Here is a 19,836-nt window from a genome sequence, read left to right as displayed (position 1 = left end):
ATTAGGAGAAAGAATACTAAAATGAGCAAAATCATGTTAGTGTTTATGTTCACCTAGCACCGAATCGTGTGTTTGTCTGACGTTTTATAGCAAGGTGGTGAGGCTCTGAAGGGGTCACAAAGCACATAGTGCTGGGGTTCAAACTCTTCGATGCCCTTTGCTCTGCGGCACAGATTTGGAGATGGGAGGAAGTACAGGAGTAGACATAGAAGGAGGCAGTGTTTGTGAAGGAGAGTACCGCCTAGAAGGCCAAAGCAGAGATCGGAAGGAAAGTGCAATTAAAATGAATATACAGGGGCACCTGGGTGGCTCAGTCAGTGGAGCGTCTGACTTCGGCTCAGGTCATATCACGGTTCGTGAGTTTGAGCCCTACATTCAGCTCGCTGCTGTCAGCCTGTCAGTGCAGAGCCCACTTTGGATCCTCTGTCCCCCTCTCTCTACCCCTTTCCCACCTTGTGCTCTCCCCCAAATATTTTTTAAAAAGTAAAATGAATATACAAAACTTCTTAACTCGATCAAGTCTAATGATTTTAAAAACCAACCCACACACACAACCACACACCCATCCACAGGCAACCAGGATGTATGTCTGAAAAGGCACACCACAGAATGAAGGAGAAGGGGAATGACTGGCTGTTTGAGGATTGAGAAGTCATCAAACCCTGTGGCTCAGCTGGCTTGTCAGAATTGCCTCTGGTCATTCACTCCTGACAAGCTGTCCTACCGGATGGAGAGCTATTTCAGTTCAGCCACCCCCCTGCCTTGGCCAGATGGGCCCAGAATGCGTAGTGGATAGCCCACGGAGTGAGGCAGGGGAGGGAGACTGCTAACCTCGAATAATCAGTTTATGTCTGATTATAAGTGATTCTATCTGATCACTAATAAGTGAGTGAAGTGTGCATATTTCCTTCGTGCAGATTTTTCAGTTTTTTACAACCTTTGTCCAGAGTTGCTGATGCAAGCTGGACAGTTCTAGTTGGTAAGGATTTTGAAATGAAAAGTAAATAATGTATAAAAAATATGTAGTCACCAAAAAACTGGAAAATATATACAACCATAATGGAGAAATAACATACACCCACAATTCCAGTCACCAGGAGCTAACCAGTGTTTACACATTTAATGAGAATACTGAAATTGGAAATGGTCGCAAAAAGGCATGAAAAAGAACTGAAGACTGAAGTTATTTATGAAAATGTATCTTTGCCATTTTTCCCTGGGGTCACATAAAATATTTGAAATAATTCTAAATTGTGACGAAACTCCAGTGGCCTCCATTTAAACGTACGTTAGGTCTTACACTCTTCTCAGAATTCTCATTGAACCCAAGTTAACAAATATTCTTTTTATTTACTTATTATTTTTTGAGAGAGAGAAACAGAGACAGACAGGGAGGATGTGTAGGGGAGGGGCAGAGGGAGAGGCTGAGAGAAAATTAAGCAGATTACATGCCCAGCTCAGAGCCTGACACAGAGATGAATTTTTTTTAATTTTTTAAAAAATTTTTTATTTATTTTAGAGAGACAGAGTGTGAACTGGGGAGGGGCAGAGAGAGAAGGAGACACAGAATCCGAAACAGGCTCCACGCTCTGAGCCAGCTGTCAGCACAGAGCCTGACACGGGGCTCAAACCCATGAACCGTGAGATCATGACCTGAGCTGAAGTCGGATGCTCAACTGACTGAGCTACTCAGGTGCCCCGAGATGAATTTCACAACTGCAAGATCATGATCTGAGCCAAAGTCAGGAGTCTGACATTTAACCTACTGAGCTACCCACAGGCCCCTAAGTTAACAGATACTCTTTACAAATTCTCTTATTTGGCTCTGTCAGCCCAACACAAATGAGAGGAGTTGGTACGGAACAGGGAGCACGAAGAAAGTGCCAGCTGATAGCCTGAGGTGGAGGGAGGAGACTGTAAAGGAGAAACTGTAAAGGAGCCCCAGAGCTAACAGATTCAGCAATAACAGGTATACATCATAACGAATCTGAGTTGGCAAGGAAAGGTGAAGCAGCAGTTGCTTAAAAAGAAGAAAATAAGCAAATCTTCCTAAGGATTACTGTTAAGTATTTTAAATAAAAGTTTTGGTGTTCAAAAACGTATTTTCAGCAATCTGGAGTCTCTTCTGAATAGGGTGTTGAGTACACCAAAAGAGGTGGGTAAATAAGACATTATGTAATTTCGAATCAGTAGGAGCCTTTGGAAGAACCCTGAGCTATTTGTCTGCTGCTATGTATTGTCATAATAATACTTGTAACCACAGTTGTAAAAGAGAAAATGAGGTCTTTAGGATCTCTTTTATTGTTTGCTTCCTATATTTATGAATGCTTCCGTTTCAGGAAGGAACATCTGCCATGGAGAATCTAAATGAGATGCAGTGCATGTGGTTTCAGACAGAATGCATTTCAGCTTACCAGCGTTTGGGGCGATATGGGGATGCCTTGAAAAAATGCCATGAAGTAGAAAGGGTGAGTTGTAGAACTTTGACTGATTTTTCTCCTATAAGGTGACAAAAAAAGCAGTTTGATTTCTACGTGGGATCATCTACCTGTTCTAACTGCTTTGGAAACTTCATTGTGAAAAATGTGCTTGATTTGAGCCTTTTACACATTTAGAAGTTGTGAATGAGTGACTGCTTTGTTTTGATCCTCAAATGGTTATGATTGCGACAAGTCTACGTAATTTGGGCTGACGGAAGGAAAAGATGAATTTATCAAGCCGCTCTTGCAATTATTAACATATATTAAAAAATTTGTGTTTCCTAATCCGGCCATGATTTGATCTCCTCGCTACCCCAGAAGGACATACAAGCTGATGGCCACCTCTTTCTCCTTTACATCAGGATCTGCTCTGGAGCCAGCCTCTCTCCAGTTTGTCTTCCAAGGATATTTGTTCTCACGTCTGATACTTTGTACAGCGATCTGTGGCTGGCCTGCTGGCTTATTTTATTACTTGCTTTGAGGATTATGTGTGATGTGCCCTAGTGAGGGGACTTTTCTTTTCCTTTGTGTGAATTTTGTTTTCCTGTTCTTTGTCATCTCTGAAGCACTCTCCTTCCAAATGGACCACAGGAGGAAAAGAGCCACAAAAGCACCCCTGAGGCAGTCCTCAGCAGCCCTCAGTTGTGGGGTCAATCGGCAGCACTGTTCCCATGCGTCGTAGTCAGGTGAGCCTGATGTCTGCACTCTGGCAGTCACTTTGGCCTTTTTCCCATGTGAAACTTCCAAGGTTACCCAAAAGGAAGCCTAAATCTTAGGGGGTGGCTTTTGCTGGGAACTGGAGCTAGGATTATACCTGATCCCTTTTGGAAATAACCTAGGTTTTTGTTTTTGTTTGGTTTCTTTGCTTTTTTCTTTTTGAGCCTGGGCTTGCTGGCTGTATCTCTGGGAGAAAATCCTTATCTTCTCCTTGAAAAATATAAAGCCCTCAGATGATATGTAAAATACTTAGCGTTCTCATTTAAACCCGGCTCTTATTTCTGTGATAGAACCATAGATCACCAGTTTGTTTCAAACACTCCTTAGATGACCAGCACTTGTAAGGCATTCTTGGTGTTACTGAGGAAAGATACAGTCTTATCACCCAGGGCATTCTCAGGGAGCAGTAGATTGTTTCCTGAAGGAAGAAGCTGCTAAGCACTTACGGATTTGTAATTCCAGCAAGGGCATGGCTAGAGATTTACCAGATTTTCTGTGAAAGTGAAATTTGCACATCCTTAGGGTCATTATAACTATGAGTGTCTCCAGCTTCAGTCCCACCTCTCCTAACATTCATGGCTATAGTACTCTTGGTGGTATTTCTTGAAGATTGTTAGAATATGATTAATAGCTATTCCATTACTAAGTTTCATTTAGATTATGCTCTCCCTTAAATTTTTAGCGATTTTGGCTGAGTAAAATGAAATAAAAGTCTGTAATGTCAGATAAACTGTGTCTCATTTAAGAAATAGGATTTGACCAGTAGAAAGCATTTTTGAAGGAAAAAAATGATAGAAAACCATTGGCCATCCAGAGATTAAAATAGGCAGAAATTGTCACCCTCTGGTCATGTTACATAATGATTGCTAGAAACTTTACTGTTTTTATTTTGGATTTGTTGGTGCTTGAGGACAGAAAGAACCAGACACAGATAAACGAGGAAAGAGGCTATTCTTAATGCCAGTTGTAAGCTAGTCTTTTATAGCAAGTAATTCATAGTAAAAGTAAGTAAGACTTAATTCTTTTAGTGGTTAAATGTAGAAATGTGAGTACCTAGTAGAAATAGGGTGATTAAATATTTGCTGATTGATTAATGCTAAATTAATAATGCTATTAATTTCATTTCTAATAAAATTAACATAATCTAAAAATTCTTAATATAATTTGCAAGGATTAAGAGTAATTACAGAATTCAATGATTTAGCATAATTAACTTCATGAGTTACTTTTGTGCCTGGATTTTAAATATTTTAGTAAAGAAAGGAACACCTTTGAAAAGTGAAACTTTGCAGTTAACCTTCACCTTCAGTGAATACCGATGTAAATTCAAATAAGGGCTAGGCCTTTCTTTGGCCTTCAAGGACTCATTCAAGAATTCTCTCCTTGAAGGCAGTTTCAGCTATGACAGGTATTGGTGTAAGCTTTTAGTTAATTTTTATTTGTAATGTTAGAATTCTAGAATGGTCCAGGATAGTATTTTTTTCGCTTTCATTTTGGAGCCCTCATAGGATTTTAGGATTGTATGTAAAGGTTATGAACCTGATGTTTAGAACTTGAGTATTAAAAATAAAACCATCTTTAAGATACTAGATATAAACTTGTGTTCAGAATAATTTTACACTATTTTATATTTCAAGAATTTCTTTTCCTTTTGTTCTAGGTGATTAGTTTCTCATTTTAATGTGCTGATTTATATCTGAAATGGATCAGTAATACATATTTCTAAAACTTTATGATAAACTAGGATTTCTTATAGATCAGAACTGTAGGCAGTTCATAACTTTATCTTCTAGCGTATCTTAATCTTTATCCAGTTGATGTGTGCATTATAATAACAGATTTTCTATAACAGGTATAGAGTTGCTTACTACCCTAAGTTCGTCTACTTATTATTTTTTAAGTCAGAGGTTTTTGTTGCCTTTCTGTATATGAGCTCTTGTTGGGCTCCTTCAGGGTCACTGAGAAGTGAGGGGGTAGTGGAATCTGGGTGAGAAGAGAGGGACTGATGGGGAATTCCTAAAGGAAACCATGCTCTTAGGCCACGAATAGCATTTCTTTATTCTCTGCTGACTTGTCTTACTTTGATTCAAGCCTAATTTTGACAAATTAAGCAATTTCTGCCACCCATACAAAAACTAGTAATTTTTGATGAGGGGAAATTTGAGTTAAGAGCCTGAGCTGTATATTAAAATTTCGGTACCTGGTCTCTGTGGGAAGCTAATAAGTGACCATATTGTGCTAAAGTATGGGGAAGCTAACCTCACCTGTTTGTGTCATCTAGCTTATTTTTATGTTTTATCAATCTAGAGACTTAAAAAATCACCCCGAGATAGTGTAAGGAAGATCTTTGTGGTGATGGAATAGTTCTCTGTCTTGACCGTGGTGATGGTTACACGAATCTACACATGTGATAAAATCACATAGAACTATATACCCATATTGTACCAATGTCAGGTTTTTGATTTTGTTCTCACACTATAATTATGTAGGATATAACTCTTAGGAGGAAATTGAGAGATGAGTGTACAGGATATCTCTGCACTACCTTTGTAACTTCCTGGATGTCTGTACTTGAAAATAAAAAGTTTAAGAAAAGAAAATCAAGCTAAGATTATTTAGTTGTTTTTTAGTAGAATTCTACAATACAGCGTTTCTTCCCAAAACAAAATTATTTTGTTAGTATCCTACTTTTCCTAATTAACTCTGGCCATATCCTGTCCACAACTGTGAGCTTACTATAGAGTGATCAGCCTCCAGGTTTGCCTGGGACAGAGCGGGTTCCTAGGACACAGGGCTTTCCTTGGAAAAACTGAGAAAGCCCCAGGCAAGCCGGGATAGGTTGGTTACCCTATACATGGAAGACTAACTGGAGAGAGGCAGCCTGAGGGCTGTTACTGATAAAGAGGCGGCCTAAATGTTTGTGGTTCTCTACTGCTCCCTCTAAGACCTGACTTAGAATATATGTCTACTAAAGCTGCTAGAATATCTCTTGAAACTTGTGTCTGCCTTTTTACACATAAATGTTTCTTAACTTAAAGGTCCTGTAATCTCTTAGATGTTATCATCTCATTATGTATTCCTTGATTTCGGGCACTGCCATTTTTCTTCAGTTGTATTGAACTTAAAATATGGTGCTAGACATAACCTGATTTATGTTAACCATGGACAGCTTTTTGAAACCTGTAATCCTTTGATTAAAAAAACAAGTTTATGTTGATACTTATGAATTGATTTGTCTTATTGATGGGAGGAATGCCATTTTCAAATATAACACATTAAAGCATGATTCTTGAAGTTATAAACTAATGTTGATGTTTATTTTTTCCCCTCCACACTGTTTACTTTTATACTTCTTATCTTAGAATTCTTCCCTTAAAGTCTCAAGTACTTAATGTCATTTTGCATATAGAATATTTCTAATTATCCACACAACTAAAATTATGAAATGATGTGGACAGTTACTAATGTGTCTTCTGCACAGTGAATTAGTACTTAGGCCCCCAGGACAAAGGGGAGATGAAGTAGTAGAGGAGCTTAAGTTGTATTCGTGTATTGAATCATACATTTTTCTATATATTTTTGGAGAAGCTAAAATAGGGGAAAAGAAAGAAGACGGAGGTAGAGATACTTACAGGAAAGAAAACAAAAGTGTAGTGTGAAGTGGGGGGTGTTAATCATCTCCTTGCCATGTAAGGAATAAGTTCTTTAATTTTGTGGATCCTTTGAGAACTGAATGAAAGCCTTGAACTCTCTCCCTAGGACAATGTTCTTATGTGTATTTATGCATAGTCTATACATAGACTCCAGTTTAGGAACTGTTGCTAAAGTGGAATGTTGGTAGATTAATGGGAGTTTGTTGAATGAGAAAAAACAAAATGCTCTGTTTTGAATGAAATTTTAAAATATCTTCTTATTTGATCACTTAACCTTATGAAATTGGCCATGTAGATTTCTTTATTCCTACCTAATTTAAATAATTGAAGCTGTAGGAAATTAAAAGGTCCCATGCCTGATAAGCATTTTCTCTCTTGAGTTGGCAAAAACTGTGCTTATGGAATGTTTGGCTCTGTGCCAGGCAGCAGGGCTAGGGATGACAGGCTTGTCCTCTAAGAACTTAACCATTGAGTAGAATGGTCTGATTTGTAAACATTTAATGTGAACCTGTATGTGTTTGACCTTCATTCAGAGCTGTGTTTAATTCTGCCATGCTCATTTTTGGGCGATATGGAGGAGAAATATTTCATTAAAACAAAAATATCAATATGTACTGATTTTGAGGTTTAAAAAAATCTGACCATCTGACTTATTACACAGAAATTGAGTATCATCACAAAACATGATTTATAGGGAATGGCCAAGTAACAGAAACTTAAATTGAATTAACAGTGGAGAGGGCAACTAAGTGAAATTGTGACTGTTAACATTGTATTTGGGGCTTCTTATGATTTTCTTTTAAAAAAGAAACATTATTGACATACATATAAGGGATAATTTTGTGTATGTTTTTTTTGAAGCATTTTTTTGAGATAACCGATGATCAATTTGACTTCCATACATACTGCATGAGAAAGATGACCCTTCGTGCCTATGTTGACCTTTTGAGATTAGAAGATATACTCAGAAGACATGCCTTCTATTTCAAGGCTGCTAGATCAGCGATTGAAATATACTTGAAATTGTATGATAACCCCTTAACCAGTGAGAGCAAACAACAAGAAATAAATTCAGGTAACTGAAAAGGAACTTGGTGTAAAAGGATGGAAAAGAACACTAAATTTCACAATGTCCTTAGCATAAACAACACATAGAAAAGCATTTTGTCAAATGGATGTGAAGACAGCATCAGTAGCCTATGTGCCCCCAAAACAGACAGGGAATGGGGGGAGCTTAGAAAAAGTCAGCAGGATCGTGTTCTGTAGCTGGTAAGTCTAAATAGCCCTAATGGATGACTTGTAGTCATTTTTATTTTTATTTTTTTTGTTTCTTTAATATTTTTTAATTTTTTTAAGATTTTATTTTTTTTAAAGTACTCTCTAATTCCAACATGGGGCTGGAACTCACAAGCTTGAGATCAAGAGTTGCACACTACATCGACTGAGCCAGTGAGGTGCCCTGCAATCATTTTTATTTTTATCTTCAGTAAGGCCTATTAGGGAAAAATAGAAATGTCCGTGGGCTGGGTTCTTTTTCTTTCTTTTTTAAAAATTGTAAGTGAAAACAGTTTTGAGCTCCTTTGGGAAAAATACATGTTCTTACAACTTGTGGTGCCTAGTTGATTGAAAATAATACTGCCAATGAGGTTATCTATACAGCTTTTTATTCACTAGGATGTTAGTGTCTACAGATATTTGAGAGATAGTAGCATGGAGGCAAATTTCTGATCAGATCATAATTCTGTGTATATGCATTGTCTCACTTGTCCTCGATATATTCCAAGAAGGTAGCTGGTGTCATCCTCCACACTGTGCACAGATTGGGACTTGAGAATCAGTGAGATGAAGTGATTTTTTTTTTAATATTTTTATTTATTTCTAGGAGAGAGAGAGAGAGAGAGACAGCATGAGCGGGGGAGGGTCAGAGAGAGAGGGAGATACAGACTCTGAAATAGGCTCCAGGCTCTGAGCTGGCAGTCAGCACAGAGCCCGACACGGGGCTCGAACCCACAAACCGCGAGATCATGACCCAAGCGAAAGTCGGACTCTTAACCGACTAAGCCACCCAGGTGCCCCGAGATGAAGTGATTTACCTAAAGTCGTGTATCATGTTGTAGGCAGAACTGGGTCACAACTGGTTAATTTTATTTTATTATTATTTATTTTTATTATTTTTTTAGAATTGGTTCATTTTAGTCAATGCAGTGTTTGCCAGTTGCCTTTTGTGTGTCAGGTGTGTGCTAGGTGGTGGGACTTCCTAAAAACCTGCATATCATTGCCTCTTCCCCCTTTTCCCTTTAAAAGCTGTACTGGTACTGTGTATTGCAGAAGAATATGAGGAAAATGGAAACATTGACTTAAAATTTGTATTCATTTGATATTTGTAGAAAACTTGTCAGCCAAAGAGTTGAAGAAAATGCTTAGCAAGCAGAGAAGAGCTCAGAAAAAGGCTAAACTGGAAGAAGAGAGAAAGCATGCGGAAAGGGAACGTCAACAAAAAAATCAAAGGAAAAAAAGAGATGAAGAAGAAGAAGAAGCCAGTGGTCTCAAAGAAGAACTTATACCTGAAAAATTAGAAAGGGTGAGATAAATTTACTGTCTTTATTTGGTAGAATTTATGTTACTTGGTTCTATTCTGGTCACAAATATGTTTTAATTACATCTATAGATCAGAAGCCATTTGTAATATCTCAAGGTCATTATGATACTAGTCAATTTTGTTTTTTGTTTTTTTTGTTTTTGTTTTTTTAAAATATTTTTTATTTATTTCTAGGAGAGAGAGAGAGAGAGACAGCGTGAGCAGGGGAGGGTCAAAGAGAGAGGGAGATATAGACTCTGAAATTGGCTCCAGGCTCTGAGCTGGCAGTCAGCACAGAGCTCGACACGGGGCCCGAACCCACGAATCGCGAGATCATGACCTAAGCGAAAGTCGGACGCTCAGCCAACTAAGCCACCCAGGCGCCCCTCTAGTCAATTAGTTTTGAGTGATAATATGCAAATTTTGGTTAATGCAGATTATACATGGAATTGTAGTTGTGGTAGGCAGCATAATGGCCCTTTAAATCTCTCCACATTCTAATCCCTGGAATTTGGGAATATGTTCCATTACGTGGCAAAGGGGAATAAAGGTGGCAGATGGAATTTATGATTGTAATTAGCTGGCCTTCAAATAAGATTAGCCGGGATTATCTGGTGAGCCAATGTAATCACAGTGGGTCTTTAGAGTAGAGGCAGACAGGAGGGGGTTGGAGTCCTGTGAGGAGGGCTCAGCCTGTTACTGGTTTTGAAGAGGGAATGAGGGAGCCACAAATGGAGATTGTGGGCAGCCAGGAGGAACTGAAAGGGCCTTGACACATACTCTCCCTTCAAACCTCCAAAAGGGATGTGGTCCTGCTGGCACCTTGATTTTTAAGCCCAGCTAGACCCGTGTTGGACTTCTAACCTACAGAACTGCAAGATGGTAAATAGGTGTTGTTTTATGAACACTGAATTTTTGGTAATCTGTTACAACAGCAGTACAACTATCTATTACGCCTGGAAGCATTTTATATATCTTGATGTTTTAGCTACAGAGAGAAAGCAATGGGATTTTCTCAAAGTGTTGGTAGTTATTTAGGGACCAGGTTTAGGGAAATACTTAGTTTTCAAGTTTATTCACTGTAGAATCTAGTATAAGTATTTCAGATTTGACATTTTTTCCAATCACATGATACAGTTATATTTGCTTATAGATATTTGAAGAATAAGGGGCTATCAGTATTTGGTGTCGCACCTCCTTAAGCCCAGGGAATAATTTCCTGTATTGTTTTTGGATTTTTATGAGATTATATTGACTTTATAATCAGAAAAAATAATAGACCCGTATCCATTTTGAAATTATTATTTTGAATTTGTTTACAGATGATAGTTTTAAATGTTTTCTTGCTTATTTGGTCATATAAAAAGAACTGTAAATTACTTTAGAGATATATAAATATGAGATTTTGGGGAAATTAACTTTTGTAGCTGTTTTTAAATGTAATAATTTTCCTTTCTGTTTCAAAATAGATAGAAAATCCATTAGAAGAAGCTATCAAGTTCCTTATACCTCTTAAGAACCTTGTTGCTGATAACATTGACACTCATCTATTAGCATTTGAAATATATTTTAGAAAAGGTAATAGTTTGAATTCAGTTGTTAATCCTTACTTATGTTGGTGACCATATTCAGCATAATCTTTATCAGTTAGACTGATTTTTATTTCTTAAAGTTCCATTTCAGCCTTCCACAAAAGGCTCCCAGTCCTTTTTTCCTTTGCTACTCAAAACTTTACGGGGTAACCAGCTAGAAAATTATGTTCAAATCCCTTTCAAGAAGAGTTTGAACAATCATACAAATTGTTAACCTGTTAACCTGAAGCAATTCTACACAGTTTCAAGCTTTAGACAATAAAAGTTGTCTTTGACAACCAAAGTCCGCTTTGAGTTTTACTTATGAATGTTTTGTTACTGGAATTTAAGTGAGGTTAAAATAAAGTGACTAACATACATAAATATTTGATGCTGTTACTTTTCTATGTTTTTCTGACACAGGGAAGTTTCTGTTAATGCTGCAGTCTGTCAAACGAGCTTTTGCCATCAACAGTAATAACCCATGGTTACATGAATGTTTAATTAAATTTTCTAAATCTGGTAAGTATAAAAAGTAATATTTATGAAAGCAAATATGACAGTTAAGCAGCCTCTCAGTAAGCTGGATACTAAAGAGATTTGCAATAATGTAAAGCAAAGAAAGGATAATATTTTTAGTATGTTTATAAATTAAACATGCTAGCAAAGATATGTTACAAATTAGTGCATTTTTAGGCTAGAATGAATTTATATTCCAAAGGAGCAATATTTTTACTATGTAAAATGTATCTAGTTTAATAACAAATATAAATGTATTTCCATTGATTTTGTTTCAAAGGATAGTTTAAAATTTTTTAAAATTCCAAATGTTTTGTTTTTATAGTGTCTAATCATAGTAATCTTCCAGACATTGTGAGTAAAGTTCTATCTCAAGAAATGCAGAAAATATTTGTCAACAAGGATTTGGAAAGTTTTAATGAGGATTTTCTCAAACACAATGCTACCTCTCTTCAGCATCTACTTTCAGGTTGGTATTTGACTCCCAGGTGTAAAACAATTCTGGAAAAGGTTAGAATGTGGAGAAAGTAAAAGTTTGGAAAATGTTCAATCTCACAAGTTATCCTAGAAGAAGAAATGAATGTAATACCATTTTTGATCTTTCCAATTAAGGAAGGTCTGTTTGTTTGGAAAAAGGAGAAGGAAGTACAGTAAAAACATGGTGGGTAAGCACTCTTGTATCTTGCTGTTATGAGTGTAAACTGGCTCAGCCATTTAGGAAAGCAGCCTGTCATCCTTATGAAGAGCTTCACATTATCTGTGATTTTCGCTGTCATCATTCTTTTGTAAATGATGTTGAAGAATTAATCCAAAGCAAAGATAGAGCTTTAGGCGCAAAGATGTTAACTGAAATGCTACGTGTAAGTCTGGGGAAAAGAAGGAAAACAACTTTAATGTATGTCTGATAGTAGGGGAGATAGTAGTAGGTTTGTAGTGGAATAGAAAAGCCGGCAGTCCTGTAAAGGGATGTTAATTTGAATGATTTGTAATAACAGGGATAAATAATTTTATAATAAACAGAAGTAACATACAATATAATTTTTTCAACTATGTAAAAAAAAATACATGGGATAAAAGCTGAAAAGAAATACAAATGAAAGCTTTAATGGTTGCCTTCACGTGTTGTGGGTATGAGTGATTTATTTTTTCTTGTGTTTTTATTACTTTACGTATTTTTTATCTTGAGGATTTACTTATAGCCTGCCTGTTACAGAAGGATTTTAGGATGCTTATATAATTTCATAAAATGACAAAATGGCATGGATGGATAAGATGGTAAACTGGACAAAAGATTGTGGAAAAGGAATTGGAGACAAAGTGAAATATATATATATATATATATATAATTAACTAAGCTCCTATGTTAAGCATATATTTAAATATTTTAATTTAATCTTTCTTGTTCTAAAGGGAAACTTCTTGATTCTGAGGTCTATGGCAAAAAGTAAATTCCTATGAAAAATGACAACTTCTTGGTACTAAGGGAGATAAGAATTTCTCCTCAAGAACACAGGATAATGGACAAAAGCCATTTCTTTATTGTTATTAGGGAAATGCCTTCCCAAATATTATGTGAAATTCTAAGGAAAAGTTAAAATTTTGCCACAAAAAATTAAAACAGCATAAAGAAAGTCAAAAGACAGCTGGCTAGCTCAGTAGGTAGAGTATGTAATTCTTGATTTTGGGTTGTGAGTTCAAGCCCCATGTTGGGGTTAGAGATTACTTAATAAATAAAAAAAAGAAAAAGAAAAAGTCAAAAGGCCAATTGGAAAAATATTTACAGATATGTTTCTAATAAAAAGCTAATAATATATGTAGAGCTCTTATAAATTAACAATAAAAATATGTTGATTAAAGCCCAATAGAAGAATGAGCATAGAATATGAACCAGGAGATATAGGAGAGACAGTTATGGAGAAAGAGGTTATTAACTGAATGAATACTTGTTGCCTCCATTCTGAAAGGGAAGGAACATATCTATCTTGGTCACTTGTGTACCCAATGCCCGGCAAAGGCTCTTATTTAGACAGTGTAGTGTTTCTGACCAGAAGAGAAGTGTCCCCTTTCCCCACTCCCTGGCCCTGACCCCTCTGCCTCTACCTCCCCAACCCAGTCCTGACACACTGGTTGGCACTGACGGTCTGATGTGCTGTCCTGGGAGCCCCTGAGGGCAAGGCTTAGAGCTGTCTTGGAGCTGTCACTAGTGTGTCTCCTACACTGCCCAGCACACAGCCAGGCATAGTAGCTCCGTGAATGCTGAGTGAACGACCCAGCTTGCTCTGAGCTTGCATCTCTTCCCAAACTGGTCATTATCCCATTACCCTACCTGGAACTAATGGGGAAATGGAGCTTTGAGCCCACACACACCAGGTGTGAAAGAAAAAGCTCTACAGAGTTGAAAAACAAATTTACAGGAGAAATGTAAACTGAATTTTATTAAAAATAGCTTTAAAATATTTTCTTTGTGAATATGCAAGCATTTTCTGGAAAATCAAATACATGGAGGTTAAATGGGTCAATCAAGAAATCAAAGAGGAAATTAAAAAAAATACATGGAAAAAAATGAAAGTGAAAACACAACAGTCCAGAATTTTTGGGATGCAGCAAAAACTGTCTTAAGAGGGAAGTTTATAGCAATACAGGACAACATCAAGAAGCAAGAAAAATCTCAAATAAACAACCTAATCTTATACCTAAAGGAGACAGAAGAAGAGCAAACAAAGCCCACAGCTAGTAGAAGGAAATAATAAAGATTAGAGCAGAAATAAATGGAATAGAAACTAAAAGCCAATAGAACAGATTAATGACACCAGGAGCTGGTTCTTTGGAAAGAGGAACAAAATTGATAAACCTTAGCCAGACTCATTTGAAAAAAAAAAAAAAAGAGGACTCAAAATCAAAAGAGCAGAAATAACAACCGAGACCACAGAAATACAAAGGATTGTAAGAGAATATTACCAAAAGTTATATGCCAACAAACTGGACAACCTAGAAGAGATGGACAAATTCCTAGAAACCTATATAACCACCCAATACTGATTCCAGAAAAACTAGAAAATTTGAACAGACCAATTACTTAGCAATGATACTGAATCAGTAATCAAAAAACTCCCAACAAACAAAAATCCAGGACCAGGTGGCTTCATGGATGAATCTACCAAACATTTAAAGAGGAGTTAATACCTATTCTTCTCAAACCATTCCCAAGCATAGAAGAGGAAGAAAAACTTCCAAATTCATTTGATGAGGCCAGCATTACCCTGTACTGAAACCAGAAAAAGACAATAAAAGAAAAAGAAAAGAACTAGAGGCCAGTATCCCTGATGAACATACTTGTAACAGTCCTCAACAAAATATTAGCAAACCATGTCCAACAATTCATTAAAAAATCATTCACCATGATCAAGTGAGATTTTTTCTTGGGTTGCAAGGATGGTTCAGTATTTGCAAATCAATCTGTGTGATACATCATGTCAGTAAGCAAGAAAGGATAAAAACCGTACAGTCATTCCAGTGGATGCAGGAAAATTTACATAAGAATAAGGATTTAAAAAAAGCTTTAGAAAATACTTCTTTTCTTTGTGAACATGTAGGCATTTTCCTTTTGTCCCTCCACCAATTTCTCTTTGTTCCTTAGATGTTTTAATTTTTTTTAATGTTTTTAATTTATTTCTGAGAGAGAGACAGCGTGAGCAGGGGAGGGTCAGAGAGAGAGGGAGATACAGAATCTGAAGCAGGCTCCAGGCCCTGAGCTAGCTGTCAGCACAGTGCCTGATGTGGGGCTTGAACCCATGAATTATGAGATCATGACCTGAACCGAAGTCGGACACTTAACCGACTGAGCCACCCAGGCGCCCCAGATGTTTTATTTTAGAGTATCATCTTAAAATGCTGAAATGTTGATTGATGCTACAGGGCAGCCCATATGTATATTTCCAGTTATAGCATTTCTTGGGGGAAGGATTGGTTAAATCTGGTCTCCTGGTACATGTTTAACAACCATCTATTTGTGACAGAAGCCTTGATCTGTAGTGTTTTGCCATTTACAAGCATTCCCATTGTGGGCCCAGGCTGTCAGTAGGATGTCACTGAATTGGGAGTTGGGAAGAGACACTGTACCTGGCTCCCAAGTTCTGGTAGGAGTCAGCTCCAACCCACTGCTGATTTTAAGTCATTGGAACCAGATTTTAAACCACTGGCTAATGTCAGTCAAATTAATTGTAAGATATAGGAGTTTACTCATTTTGTAGTATCTTGGTATTTCAGGTGCTAAAATGATGTATTTTCTGGACAAGTCAAGGCAAGAGAAAGCAATTGCTATTGCCACTAGATTGGATGAAACTATAAAAGATAAAAACGTAAAGGTAAGATTTTTCAGAATAAGTTCTACAAATTTATGGATGCTGAGTAATCTGGCAAAATGTGTGTCTTTATAACCTAACTCTCAAGTGGGCCTTCAGATTTGTGTCTGGATTTTAATCTCAGCTCTACCAGTTATGATCTGGGTCACATTAGGCAAGTTTCCATTTCTTAGCTTCCTTTTCCTCATAAGATGAGGGTGAAAATACAGGCATACCTGGGAGATACTGTGGGTTCTGCTCCAGACCACTGCAAATAAAGTGAATATCACACTAATGTGAGACAAATCAGTTTTTGGTTTCCCAGTACATATAAGTTAGGTTCATACTGTACTGTAGTCTGTTAAATGTGCAAAAAAGTGTTATGTCTAAAAAACAATGTACATACCTTAATTTAAAAAATAGTTTATTATGGTGCTCCTGGCACCGTAATAGTAGAGGGTATGACTCTTGATGTCAGGGTAATGAATTCAAGCCCCATGTTGGGTGTGGAGCCTACTTAATTAAAAAAAAGTATGTTACTAGAAAGTACTAACCATCATCTGAGTTTTCAGTGAGTTGTAATCACTAATCACAGATCATCATAAGAAATATAATAATAATGAGTAAGTTTGAAATATTTGGCAAGAGTTACCAAAATATGACACAGAGACACAAAGTGAGCACATGCTGTTGAAAAAAATGGTACTGATAGACTTGCTCAGTGTAGGGTTACTATAAACCTTCAATTTGTAGGAAACATTACCCGCAAAGCCAGGTAGAATGGGCACAATAAAATGAGGTGTGTCTGTATTAGTGACCTCATGCACTTGGTGTAAGGGTTGATTGAAATAATAAGTATGAAGGGCTTGGCACACCGTAAACACTGCGTACATGGGAACTGTTGTTGTTAATAAAGGACATTTTCAGTTTAGTGATTAGTTTCAGAGATTCACTTTTTCAAGTATTAGAATCACACCGCCTTTTTAAGGCTCTGTTGATTTGATTTCTAAAATGTGCCTGTTTTAAAGTGATTTCTTACTGTGGGTAGAAGTTCATTTACACTGAGGCCACACCAGTTTTCTTTTGCTTGATTAACACATTGTGTCTTTTGGTTAAAGTGATGGTTAACCAACCTTTTCTCTTATAAATAATTTCCCCCCCTTTCTAATAGACTTTACTAAAGGTTTCTGAAGCACTGCTTGACGGCAGCTTTGGGAACTGTAATTCCCAATATGAAGAATATAGGACGGCCTGTCATAACCTGCTTCCTTTTACTTCCGCTTTCCTGCCCGTCGTGAATGAAGTCGATAGTCACACTGTGGCACTCAACCACACAGCCAACTATGATGTTGCAAATGAGATTTGAAATCCCATAGAAGCTTGACTCCTGTAAGACTCAAAGCTGAAATCAGATCAGGGTTTCTTTTTCAGGGTGTATTTTAATATAGATATGAAATGAAATAATTGGATAGAATTTTTAAATGGAGTATTCTGTAAGCTTATTTTATTCTTTATCTGACTCTGCCAATTTACATAAACATGTTAAAAATTACCTGTTTATACTTGTACAGTTTTCTTAAACTTTCAAATTATCAGCATTATGATGGGTGCTGTCACTTCTGTATCATAAATATAATTTCTTACTAAACTAAGTTGTATACAGCCCCACTGTATTACTTTCTTTCGATCCTGGTTTCAGAAACTATGTTTTGATCTCTTACTGGTTTGTTGTATTATTGTTTATTTGCTTGCCCTTTAACTAAAGCACATCAGTTGTAAAGTGTTAACTGTATGTTAAAAACAATATGGAACTTTTTTTGGCAGACATTGGGATTTATTTTAAACTTTATTTTAGTTTGCCCTTTCTTTCACCTTAATTTTTTTATGATTTACCATTTCTTTTTTAATATCCATGAAAATGATACTTTCTGTTGAGTAAGGGTACTCCAGTTTTTTTGTAGATGATTCAGAATGTGGGGATTGGTTTCCCTCTTAATCATGGAAATTCACTGGTAAATTTGCTGCATATCCCTAGGTCAGTCTTTTAAAGACCCCCAGGTAAGAATTACACTTTCTTGACTAAATTGTGTGCTTGTTAACAAGTAATTGATATCTGAATGGTGTGCTTCAAGGAAACATAATAGGAAAGAATGCAAATTATAAGGAAACATTCTTACTCTTACAGCCAGACATTGACTATTAAATGTTTTTGTATCAGCAAAATGAGAATTTAAACTCTTGTTAAACTATTAAAACATTATTGTTCAGCAGTATTTTTTGGGAGTGGGTTTTTGTTCTTTCTCTATGGAAAACAATAATGGAATCATTCAGTAGATTTCTTTCAGAACTGTGTAAATATGTCTAATATTAATACTTCCCTTTGAGGCAAATATAAATTCAAAAAGGGAGATTTTATTTAGAGAAGCCATTCTAATTAAAATGATTTTCCTTCACTCTAAGCTGTTTAGATTCATAATTGTTAAGAGAAAAAAAACTCACTGTAAAATAATGCCAACCTATATAATGCTGTAATAAATTATTTTGTACACAGTTGCTTATTTGTATTTGTGTTATTTCACACAATATTTTTGCAAAATGTTTTTCTTTTTGAGGGAATAAAAACTTGATCATCTTAATTTTTATAAGTTTTTAAAAAGAAAGTTGGTTATTAAAGAATAAACACCTACCAATAAACCCTGGTGCTATAGCAACTTGACTTCTTTTTTAGTGTTTTAATAATTTTAGAAGTAGGTAATCTTTGTCACTAAATCCTGGCAAACCTGTAATTTGTTATGTAACTTTCAGCAAGAAGCCACTTGCATAGAGATTCCTATTAATTATAATGAATGTGGAATTTGTGCTAGGTATGACATATACAGTAGTGAACTTTCATGAGTTTTATATTCTAGTGAGAGGAGGGGGAAACAGGATATAATACTAGGTTGTGATAATTACTGTGAAGAAAAATCAAGCAGAGTATGAGAGTAGTGTTGATTATAATGAAAGTTTAGAATATCAGAGAAAACAGTCTAAAAGCTTACAGAGAAAAAGAGATTATTCTCAAAGGAAAGAGAAGCAGATTTATGAAAGGCATCATTGAATATTGAAGAAAACATTCCCTCTGGATTTTTTGAAGAAGAAAACATTTGAATTTAAAATTTATATCCAGCCAAATTAGTATTAGAATATGACAGCATTTAAAAATATCCTCAATCGTACAGACCCCAGGAGATTTGCCTTTACAAATGTCATCACAGAAAATACTTTTGGAGCAATATTAAAAGATATAAAATCTGGAAGATGCTACAAGTGATATGGAAGAAAAGTAATCAAATACTTTTGTAAACTGTACTGTTATCTTTAGGGAAACTTTATAGCTGTTAAAATTCTAGGTATTATTATCATGATTGGAGTTGGAGGTATTGACTAGGATATACAAGAGATCTAAAATGCCTCTTTTTTTTCAGTGTTATTTTTGAGAAAGAGTGACAGAGTATGAGTGGGGTAGGGGCAGAGAGAGGGAGACACAGAATCTGAAGCAGGCTCCAGGCTCTGAGCCATCAGCCCGGAACCTGACACAGGGCTTGAACCGAAGAACCATGATATCATGGCCTGAGCCAAAGAGACGGTTTACCGACTGAGCCACCCAGGCACCTACAATGCCTCTTGTTAAAAGGAAATTATAGAGATTGAAAAGAGTAAGAAATTGAATAAACAAACATGGATTTTATAACCAAATCCAAAATTGAATAAACAAACATGGATTTGGTTATAAAAACCACCATAAGAATACAAATAAAATGTAAAACAATGGAACAGAATTGAGAACTCAGAAGTGGACCCAAAAGTATACAGCCAACTGATCTTTGACAAAGCAGGAAAGAATATCCAATGGAAAAAAGACAGCCTTTTTAACAGATGGTGTTGGGAGAACTGGACAGCAACATGCAGAAGAATGAAACTAGATCATTTTCTCAC

General features: G+C 36.3%; 1 protein-coding gene across 3 annotated transcripts in view; it reads left to right on the top strand.

The window, feature by feature from the left end:
- Positions 1 to 18,408, top strand: part of NAA16 (N-alpha-acetyltransferase 16, NatA auxiliary subunit) — a 62,074-nt gene extending 43,666 nt beyond the window's left edge. For all 3 annotated transcript variants that reach the window (XM_039253150.1, XM_039253149.1, XM_039253148.1), the window contains 8 exons: positions 2,340 to 2,468; positions 7,712 to 7,925; positions 9,238 to 9,431; positions 10,898 to 11,006; positions 11,423 to 11,521; positions 11,844 to 11,987; positions 15,785 to 15,882; positions 17,030 to 18,408. In XM_039253150.1, the coding sequence (XP_039109081.1) occupies positions 2,340 to 2,468; positions 7,712 to 7,925; positions 9,238 to 9,431; positions 10,898 to 11,006; positions 11,423 to 11,521; positions 11,844 to 11,987; positions 15,785 to 15,882; positions 17,030 to 17,224 (1,182 nt within the window). In that variant the 3' untranslated portion in view covers positions 17,225 to 18,408. The remainder of the gene's footprint in view (positions 1 to 2,339; positions 2,469 to 7,711; positions 7,926 to 9,237; positions 9,432 to 10,897; positions 11,007 to 11,422; positions 11,522 to 11,843; positions 11,988 to 15,784; positions 15,883 to 17,029) is intronic.
- The last annotated feature ends 1,428 nt before the right edge of the window (positions 18,409 to 19,836 follow it).

This window comes from Hyaena hyaena, unplaced genomic scaffold, assembly GCF_003009895.1.
Source record: "Hyaena hyaena isolate Hyena2069 unplaced genomic scaffold, ASM300989v1 scaffold_440, whole genome shotgun sequence".
NCBI lineage: Eukaryota > Metazoa > Chordata > Mammalia > Carnivora > Hyaenidae > Hyaena > Hyaena hyaena.
The sequence above is the reverse complement of the archived record's forward strand: the minus strand, read 5'-3'. Positions and strand labels throughout refer to the sequence as shown.